The 11,272-nt window shown below is 33.1% G+C and overlaps 1 protein-coding gene across 1 annotated transcript in view; it reads left to right on the forward strand.

Moving 5' to 3' along the window:
• LOC110797330 (kinesin-like protein KIN-UC) overlaps positions 1 to 9,875 on the forward strand; it is a 31,673-nt gene extending 21,798 nt beyond the window's left edge. The window contains exons 17-21 of the mRNA XM_056840364.1: positions 466 to 591; positions 6,004 to 6,129; positions 6,387 to 6,530; positions 6,616 to 6,744; positions 9,128 to 9,875. Coding sequence (XP_056696342.1) covers positions 466 to 591; positions 6,004 to 6,129; positions 6,387 to 6,530; positions 6,616 to 6,744; positions 9,128 to 9,276 — 674 coding nt within the window. The 3' untranslated portion in view covers positions 9,277 to 9,875. The remainder of the gene's footprint in view (positions 1 to 465; positions 592 to 6,003; positions 6,130 to 6,386; positions 6,531 to 6,615; positions 6,745 to 9,127) is intronic.
• The last annotated feature ends 1,397 nt before the right edge of the window (positions 9,876 to 11,272 follow it).

The following is an 11,272-nucleotide window of genomic DNA, read 5'->3' on the forward strand; positions in this document are numbered from 1 at the left end:
ACTTGATACAATCGAAAGTTCGAAACCAATGACACAAGTTAAATTGATGTTTTTTTAAGTATGTGAAAAGTCCAAGTGGACATTTGAGAGATGAAGGGTGTATATGTTTTTGCTTATAGATATCCTTGTCTTCAGACTAACCAATATTAGCTCCCCACCCCCAAAATATTGTCTTTTGTATTTTGTTAACTTCCCGGGCAGTTGATGTTGCATTTTGTATGATTCTATCGATGGTGCTATGTCATTCAGTCTGTCCCTCTCACATTAATGCATTATACTTCTGCATGTGCCTTTTTGCAAGAAAACACTAGATATGTTTATATAATTCACGACTAGTGGAGATGCATTTCCTTAGACATTCCCTGAAAAGTTACCCATAAAATGCTTTCTAATAATGTTGTTGTTTTATCTGTGTATAAAAAAATTCACTTGTTTTACTCTTGACACAATTCTATCTTGCATCAGATATTAATCAGGAGAAGATTGTGAATGAGGGAGGCCTGGATGCCCTCCTTATGTTATTGCAGACATCTCAAAATACCACAATTCTTAGAGTTGCTTCTGGTGCTGTTGCCAATTTGGCTATGAATGGTATCTTCATATACCTTTTCCTACTATTTGGTGATTAAAAACTTTCGTGGGTAGAGACTAGAGACAGATCGTATTATATGCAGTCAATACACCTTCCTAAGCTTGAGTTTGTTCCCTTTTGTTAACTTCAATTTTATCACCATTATACCTAGGATGTAATGCCGGGCTTGTTAGCTGTAAAACCCATACTAGAACTTTTGACACTAAAAAATTTCAACTGAGAGAAAAGTATTTGCATTAAAAAAAGTGTCAAATTATGGAGGAATTGCAGAGATACAACACACTTGAATTGAGAAATTGAGAATAAATGTAAATGTGCCGATTAGTTTTATTTTTTATTTTTTTGATATAAGCTTATAGAAACAAACTAAGGTAAATTATTAAAGACATAAGAAAAGTAGAAGCCGCTGTACCAAGATCATGTGCATGTTGTATTCGCTGTCGATTAACCTTGTGGATGCAACACCAGCTGAAGGACTTACCTAACTCCTGAATTTCTTGTAGTGTCCACAAATTTTCATGTCTATTTAAGCTCCCGTCATTAGCATTTCAACAAGCCTCGTAAAATCTGTAAGGATTGTCACCCTAGGAATTGAACCTTGAACAGCCCACCGAAGACCTAGAAGACAAGTAGTAGCCTCTGTTTGAAGAGCTGAGTTAGCTGTTCCTCTGCTCCTCCCAGAATCCTATCGCTCACCATTTGTTGGTTCTCCAGATACCAACCCATTCATGCATTCCTATTACCTTTGTGCCAAGAACCATCCACCAAAACGAAAGACGCAGAGTCAGAAATTTCTTCCCCATTTATAATTACTTTGGAAAAACCCGAGAAAACACATAGCAGTCTTGTTTTGGTTTTGTAAAATTCCATGCTGATTAAGAACCTGGCAATGAGAATCTAACAGCGTCCTTGGTGGAGGTCTCATGTCGGAAAACTCGGCTGTTCCTTGACAACCATAAAGCCCAAAGCATACTGATAAAGTAAACAATTCTTGCACCATTTTTACCATCCTGGCTGTGAAAATCCCGGATATAGAACAGAAACCAATCCGCTCATTTTTTGAGTGGATCACTAAAGACCCACCCCTTCATGTTTGTTGCGCAAGCTCAAAAAAGCGGAAAATATATTGCACATCCTCCTCTTCCTTTCCAAAGAAATCACAAATCAAAGAAAGCTGAATATCTCTTTTCCCCAAGTTAACCTTAAAAACAATTTCCATTTGGGAAGAATCCTAAGAGACCTTAACTTTTTATGAAATTAAATGTTGGATCCTCCTAGCAGTTCGTATTCCTCCATTGCTATCATTGCATATGTTGTCTTAACCGTTACCTTCCCATATTTGTGGAATTTCTAGTAAAGGAAATCCTCGGTCTCCGTTATTGGAAGTTCCAGACTCACTTATACGTCTAGCATGATTTAACTCTATTATGATTCCAAGTTGCTCCCAAGGGAAGAATGAAATGATGAACTTTCTAGTCTTTGGCCCGCCTTAGTGTAACATTTGAATTAAAAACTGGAACCTCACCATTGACCCAATTGTCTTTCCGCGCAACAACTTTCTTCCCGTTACCAGATTTCTAATTACAACCCCTGAGAATTCGATTACAAGCCGATTAGTATGAGACATTCAGAATTTAAGATTTGCCAATTTTTGACAGTTCCACTAACTTCTTACAATAAATTGCCAATTAAAGCATGAAAATGCAACAAAAAAGCATTAGTTAAACTAAACCCACAAATGAGAAAGAAAAACCCAAAAAAGTATAGCAATCAAAAGACACTAATTTAAAAATAAAGAAACAAAGAATTGAAACACACTGTGTCTACAGCAAAGAACATGGGAAAATTCTGGAAAATTCTTCCTCTGTCGATTAGAATAAGAAGAAAGCAGGGGGGAGGAGTATGGAGTAAAATGTTGCATTAAGAATAGTTGTGTAGCATTTGAATATACCAAATTACCAATAGAGTCTTTCGTGTATGCACATCAAAATCCCGAAGTTACCAAATAAAAATTTAACATAAAGTAGAAAACAAACCCATAAACTTAATGACAGAATACAACCAATCAAAAGATGCATTAAATGAACCATGCAAAACAAAAAAAGATGGTTACAAAACCACAATAGTAAAAAAAAAAATATAATAAATTACCTGACCCCAAATTTATCACAAATTGCATGAATTCTGTGAGAAATTAGTGTCCCTCAGCCATAATTTTTTTATATATATATATATATATATATATATATATATATATATATATATATATATATATATATACCAAAAAATAATTAAAAAAATCTAACCATTAAAGGGAAATAGAGAATCTGGCAAATTTTTGCTACAATAACTTTCCCCCACTTGCATCTAGACGTTTTGCAAGACGATTTATCAAATTGGAAACTGTTTAAGTTTTACTTTGATCCGTTCAACAACAATTAATATCCTGTATAGAAAAAAATGGCTATTATGTTAGATTTGAGAAAAAAATAGTTTACGCGATTGTCTAATACAGTGTATAAAAAAGCGCAAAGCGCACTAAAGCGATATGAGTCCTAGAGCTTAAGCGCAAAGCGCAAGCGCAAGGTGCGGGCTTCATCGAAGTGAAGCGCACTTTTTAAGAATTAAAGATTTTTACTATTATGAATATATATCTTACTAAAATAACCACAAAAATATATAAACAGCAGATTTGCTTCCAAAAAATTACTCCTTGCTTTAACAAAAATATATTACTCCTTGCTTTAACAAAAATAAAGCATATAACATAGTGTTTATCCAGAAGCTAGAAGCTAGGGTCCGCTGTTGTGACTGTTGTCTTCTCTTTTCTTCTTTTTTGGACTATTGGTATACTTTCTATTGTTAAGGATTAATAGGGAGTGGTCCAAAACACAATAACAACATATAAAAAAGCTTTCAACGTAAAGTAATAATAAAAAAAAAAGAATTTCAATGAAGCGCCAAAAGCGTGCTTTTTGCACTTCACAGGCTTCATGCGCTTAAGCGCGCTTCGGCGGGCTTAATCACAAGAGCTTCGCTCAGACCTAATTAAGCGTTTTGCCCTAGAGCTTTGAGCTTTAGGGCTTAAGCGTGCTTTAAGCGCGCTTTTTTAAACACTGTAATACAGAGTCAGTAAATTAGTCATTCAAAGTCTGTCTTTTTTGCAAGCACTAAAATCTGAAATTGAAATTTACAAAATAGAACGAAAAGTATAGGAAATGAAATGAACTTATGGCTTGTTTGGGAACCTGAATATCATTGATTTGGCCCAATTCACTTGTTTGGCAACAATTGGAATTTGGAATTGGATTTGGGCTAAATCCAACCATTTCAGAAATAAGTCTATTTTTTAAAATTTGAAATTCCACTTCCATTGCTGCCATTTCAATTCCACATTATGCAGGCCTCATGGCTCTCACACCCTTCGCTCTCTCCTCCATGCCCAATTATCTTAACAACTCATTTTCTCTCTCCTCTCCCAAACCCACACCACCTCAAAGCCCTCAACCACTACTCTTGCAGTCAACCGCCTCCTTCACACTGACCAACTCCACCACTACCTTCACATTGACCACTTCCATAACCACCTCCGTTCACCTACGTAACAACTTCCTAGCTACCTCCACCTTCACGACTACGGCAACCACCTCTAAGCATCTAATTCGTTGCTATTTCATTTCTGTTTTGTTCTTCTATGATCAAAATGAGATCTTGTATTTTGATGTTCCAATTCATTACCTTTTGTATACAAAAAGCTTTAGTAACCTTGATACTCCCACTGTATTTTATTATTAGGAGTCACATGTTGACCGACACGCATATTAAGGAAGGAGAGTTGAATCAAATAAAAATAGTAAAGCAAGTGGGGAAGGGAGTAATAAACAAATAAAAAAAAGATGATGGGAAAAGTATTTTAATCAAAGTAGAGAGGGAGTTTATTGGAGTGGTGATCCCTATAGGTAATTAGATATATTAAATAATTAGAAGGTGGGGTAGAAAAGTTATTAAAAATTGAAGTGTGACTCCTAATAAAATACGGCTGGAAATGGTAAATGTTACTAAAAAAAGTACGGAAGGAGTAATTAAATTTAATTTCCAATTGCATCTTGAATTCTTGATATTTTCACTTACTTTCAATCAAGGATTACTGATTACTGTCCATACGCCACTTTCTCTCTCTTCTTTTGTTTTTTTTAACTGTATATTTGGATTTCAATTTTAATCCAATGTGAGCTATACTACACTACATTTTTCTTTCTCATATTATTAAAAAAAAAGTGTATAATTTTTTGTGATTATAAAATTGGAATATATCACTTATTTACCAAACACTATGGTGGATTTGAATTATAGAATTGAAATAATTGGTGTTTGCCAAATACTTGATTTGGAATTCAAAATTAGCATTTCAAATTCCTTATTTGAATTCAATGATTTCAAATGAAATCTAAGTTACCGAACACTACCTTACTTTATTCTGAATTGATCTAGAACAATTAATTAACTTCTTCTAAAGTCACATAGGTATTATGGTTAGTGCATGTATCCTTTTATTGGCAATTTTTTAAAACGTTTAATTAGCACTTTTTCTTTTCACAAACACACTTAAATGAAAAATCCCGTAAACTGGTGACAAAAGAATGAATCACCGGAAATAAGAAAGAAGAAATGAAATATCGGGTTTTCTTAAAAAAATTAAAAAAGAAAGTTGGAATTACAAAGGGAGACACGTGGCATTCTACATTTCTTTTAAATTGGCCGGTTATTAAAAAGTGTTATAGATATGTATAGGCAACAAACAACCCAAATATGTGGACTGTATTCTCTCATCTTTGCCTCTGACCCTTCTGAGGTGTGGTTGTTAAAAAATTTCAACTGAGGGGTATCCTCTGTTGTGGATGTTAATGAGAACTAGCCGAATTTTTTTGAAACTAGTTACATAAACTACGTCCGAGGAGTTCAGTCGTGGATATATATTTGGGATTTATCACCCTTGTTTTCTACATATGTTATGTCGTTACTGATTGCTAGTCATTTTCAATCAAGATTAAATTACTCGGTCTAGTACAATCAAATCTTATGGTGAGGTGTCCAGTCATCCAGTGTTATCCACTTCCTGTGTGGCATACAGTCAGAATGTGAACATGTGGTAAAGATGAATGCTTGTGGAAGTGTAACTTGTTCTTATTAAGAAAGAAAATTTATCTGCATTTTGTCACGTGAAAGGAACATACAAGTTTTATTCACCATGAGAGAAAATAATAGCATTGAAATTGAACATGATTGCCCTATACCATCTCTCAATCAGTTTACGAGGTGCTATTTTCTATATTCTTTCATAACCTTGTCCCAGGGAATGGCTCATGTTATATAATCTTACATTTCGAACTGAAAATTGATTTTCTTTACAGAGAATAATCAAGGCTTGATAATGAGCAAGGGAGGTGCTCATCTTTTAGCAGATACAACATCAAAAACAGATGATCCCCAAACTCTTCGAATGGTGGCTGGAGCAATTGCGAATTTATGTGGCAATGGTAAGCAGACATGACCACCTTCGATGACTTACCATGAAATAACTTTGGTCAACATTTTCCCTAAACAAGTCTAGCATGTATCTAATTTGTTCCTTTGGGAGTCAGCTATTTATCCCCAAAATTTCATAGAGGGGAAAGGTGTGCCCCTTGGTAAGACGTAAGAGTAACTGGTATCTTTTCATTCCAAATGGAACTGCATGTTTCTACGGCATACTAATATCTTGAACTGTGATGCCTTGCCTTTGAATTTATTCCAGTTTCATTACACACAGCACTCAAAGATAATGGAGGGATTAAGGCACTTTTAAGCATGGCTGGTTCTACAAATGTCGATGTCATTGCACAGGTAGCCAGGGGATTAGCTAACTTCGCAAAATGTGAAACACGAGAGGTTATACAAGGTTTGTGAAGATTTTCTTGATATGGTAAATATTTATTATCCTATCGTTTTTGTTGATATAGACGTTGAATATATTGCCTATTCAGGTCATAGAACAGGTCGCTCACTTCTCATGGAAGATGGTGCACTAAAATGGTTGATTGTCAACTCTAAGACTGCCTCTGAATCAACTAGACGCCATATGGAACTTGCCCTTTGTCATTTAGCACAAAATGGTATGCTAACCTTGGGCCATTTAAATACTGGCAAAACTTTACACTATGATACTGAACATATAACCTTTGAATATTTTTCTTGTAACTGCACAACACCGTCTAAGGGTGCGTTCTCTTCAATTAATAAAAATTGAGCTTATATCAACTAATCAAACCTGATTTAACTTATAGTATCTGATTGAAACTTATAGGAACCAATTGAAATTTATAAGACCCGATTGAAACTTATAGGACCCAAATGAAATTTATTAGATCTTATTGGAACTTAATAGACCTTATTGGAACTTATTGGACCTCATTAGACCGTATTGGACCTTATAAGAACGTATTTGACCTTATTGGAACTTATTCAAAAGTATTAAAACATATTAGAAATTTGTAATATTTGTTATGTTCATTTTCTGAACATTTAACTATTACTAATAACTACTCCTTATGTCTCTTTTTGTTTTCTTGTTTGAATATTTTTGTGCGACTAAAAAGGTCAGGGTAGAAAGAACAAAGAACAGAAGGAGGAGTATAAATTAATAAATGTTATTATTTACTTCTTCTATTAATAGTTACATATTAATAATTATTGGACTTATAATATTAAGATAAATATTGGACAAATAAGGAAAAATTCCAAAAGGGACTAATAAAAAAAAAGCAACCTAGTACAGAAAGAGGATTAACATTCAAGAACGGAGGGAGTATAAAACTAATATTTGGTGGATGAAAATGGAAAATGTAAAAACTATTCTAGGACAAAAGGAATATTATTTTAATATAATAATGTAAATAACAAAAAAAAATACTCCCTCCATCCCAAATTAGTTGCTACACTTACCTTTGCACAAAGTTTTAGGTGATAAGTGGTTATTTGGTTATCAATTGTTATTTTATTGAAAAAGTAGATGTGATAGGAGCTAGTATGGTATTTTTTTAATTGAGTGAGAGGGGGTATGAGGAAAAAAATTAGTCGGAAGAGAGACAATATAATAATTGTGGGGTCATTAAGGAAAGTATAATAACTAATCTGGAACGGGGGGAGTATTAAACAATAAATAAAATATTAATGATATAATTATAATCATGATCATAATGGTAATATTGATCGTAATGTTACATATTTTATTGGTTGGAACTTAGACCTTATTGAAACTTATTACACCTTATAGGAACTTATTAGATCTTATTAGAGTTTTATTGAAACTTCTAAGACAACAACCACGTTAGTGCACAATCTTCTATGAGAGGTGATGAAATACGTAACGATGTAAAGAAAATTATGAAACAAATTATAACGTAAAATATGAAAATCGTTATGAAATGGATTTAGTAGGACCTTATTGGAACTTATATGAACTTATTAGACATTAAACGTATTTAAATAAGATGTTATAAGTTGAAAAGAAGACTTAAACAAAATACTCCATCTGCCCCCATTTAATCATCACAATTTCCTTTTTCGTCTGTCCCAATTTAATCATCACAATTTCTTTTTTCGTCTGTCCCTATTTAGTTGTCACATTTCCTTTTATGCCATGAAACTACTAATATTTTTTATTATCTCTCTTCTTACTATCAAAAGTTAGGGTCCCCCTCCTTTCATACAATTAAAATATTTCTCCACTATTTCTCATTATACCTAGTTTCTAGTAAAATATACTCAATCGGTCCCTTTTTTTTTTTTTTTTTACATTTGGTATCATACACGCGATTTAACAACTAATTAATGAGGATTGAGACTCCTTTTATTTAAACAATGCAAATTATATTTATTTATGATGTTTTCACTTTTATCCAAAATATGACATTGGGAAAGTGTGAAAGATTTAATGTCCTAATGGAAAATGTGAGAAAAATGTCTCAATGAATTTAATTGAATAAAATAATCACTTGGTACAATTTTTGATAGAATATAAGGTGTTTTATTTGATAATATAAAGAAAAAATATTCAAACATAAAGATTAAAATGGGACATTAAAAACGGAATACATAAAGAATAAAAAGGGACGGAGGGAGTAATAGATAAAGCAACATCTAATTATCGCATAAAACTTCGTGAAAAAAAAGTAATGCATAGTTAAATTGGGACGGAGAGGGTATAAATTTATTTAAATGTATTTTGTAGCAATCATTAAAAAATTAATACTAATTTGTAAGAAATATTGTTAAACAAACTATCAAATGAAGACTTATTAAACATAAAAATCAGTTTGATAAATAAGTGTTGTCTGAGAAAGTTGAACAAAATTTCCTATTTCTCAGGCATCACTTAGACACAAACATTAAGTTCTGATCTAATCATTTATTGGAATGCTGATCTGATATTTTTGGTTTTAAGTTGTGATTCCGTCTTGCTAAATTACATGTTAATATAACAAATGCTTGTTGCAGAGGGTAACACACAAGACTTCATATCCACCGGAGGATTAAGGGAGGTGGTGCGAATATCATCTGAATCGGCTAGAGCAGATATCCGCAATTTGGCTAAGAAGACCTTGAAATTGAATCGTTTGTTTCAAGCACAGATGTCAGAAGAATGAACAAATTGCAGGTGTCAAGTGTCAAGTGTCAAGTGTGGAGCTACATCCTTATGTTTTGTTTGCTAATTCGTTTATCATCATATTATATATTTCTCATGGGGCCAAAATAGGGAAGTTCTTCAGTTAAAGACTTAACGGCCCGTTTGTTAACCGGCCATAAATAGTGTCAATGGGAATGAATTTGTATGTAAATTTGTAAGGAAAATCAATATTCATTCCCATGGTAATGCTAATTCACTCAAAATTATCTCTTTTTCTTTATAAATTTCCATTACCATCCATTACCATTTGGGGAGTGGTATTAGGTGGGAATGCAAATTTATGAAGAACAACACAAAGCATGAGACAAAATTTCATTACCATGGACATCATGATGTTAATTTCTTGCCAAATAACACTAGGATTTATTCCCATTCCCACCGTTTATTACCGGCTACCAAACGGGCCGTAAAGGTATATTAGTACAGGAATGTAAATTGTATGCTACAAAAACTTATATATGACGGTTTAGTGTATAAAAGACCAACTTGATTTATGTACTGTAACTATTTGACACAAATACATAACTATTTTGTATGAAATTACACATTATCATTTTACTTTCTAATCAAATACGGAGTAGTTCCACTTCATAATTAAATAACTAGTGTGTGGTTTGGGCGATGTCCCGATTGCTACTTTGAATAATTAAAATTCGAGATTCTTTTTCAGCTCAATATTTGACCAAAATAAATGTAGTATATTAAAGTGGAAAGATTTATTAAGTTCATCAACTACACATGTACACTACGTCATTTATCATGCCAAATAATTTTTCAATTAGTTTATCTTTCAATTCGTTTAATTTAATTATTAATGGAAATAAGTGCTTCAAATTAATAAACAACAAATTATATATATCCATAAGAAACAAATGTAATATAAAGATTTAGTTTGTTTAGATTTCATGTTAACATGTATTTAAGTTAATGTGCATGGATAAACAACACTTTGTGGTTAGTTAAGATGGTAATGAGATTTATTTCCAAACTTGAAGTCTTGTGTTCGAGCCTTATTGTATTGATTTTTGGTTGTCAATAACATCACATACCTTGGTGGCTGGATGACGTGGCGTAAATATGAAAATTCTGCGTGGAACATAAACTTTTTTCGCAACGCTTTTAATATATTTGCAATAGGATACGGAGTATCAAATTACTCGTGGAACTTTTGCGGGTTTTTTTTAATGGTTATTGTTGCAATTTTATTTTTGACCTTCATCCAATCTCATTTTCACCTTCACCCCAATCTGTCAGTGAAGACACTTGAAAGTATCTTTCCAAAAGTATCATACGATCGGACTAATTGAATTTGTTTAATTGGTCTGGCCCTTAATAATATTGACCCGCACTTACTATTGGACAAATAAATCATTTTGTATTTTTCATAAAACATTTCATTGGGCTCGGTCCATACACTAAACCCTAAACGTAACGCGTATTAGATAACCTAATTTAATTAGTCGCTCTAATTATTCTGCAAATCTTTTTATGCGGCCTGCGCATGAATCATGTGCCCACCTCCTGGTCCATGCACAGACCCTTGCACCATGTGGCCCTCGCTTTTTCAAGAGGGTTGTGCATGCCCAGGCATGATCCGCCTGTCTTGACAACGTAATGGGTCACATTTTCAACCTTAATTCTACTGTTTTCAAATGAATACAATGCATTTCAACACAAACACTGGGTTTTCTCAACCTCATAAGACAGAAAACTTATTATTTCTCTCTCAATATTCATTTCTCATTTTCATGCTCAAATTCCATTGAAAATTCATTAATCATCGTTCATCAACTTATCCTTCACGTGAGTGCACCCCGTGATGAGCGACATTTATGTCGCTCTTAGCCCTTGTTTTCTTATCCTTTTTATTTAGTTTTATTCTATTCGTACTTTATTTTGTGATTTTAGTTCTTTTTTTAGTTACTAGTTTCAATCGTAATAATTCTTAATATCGA

This window comes from Spinacia oleracea, chromosome 3 (assembly GCF_020520425.1).
Source record: "Spinacia oleracea cultivar Varoflay chromosome 3, BTI_SOV_V1, whole genome shotgun sequence".
Taxonomy (NCBI): Eukaryota; Viridiplantae; Streptophyta; class Magnoliopsida; order Caryophyllales; family Amaranthaceae; genus Spinacia; species Spinacia oleracea.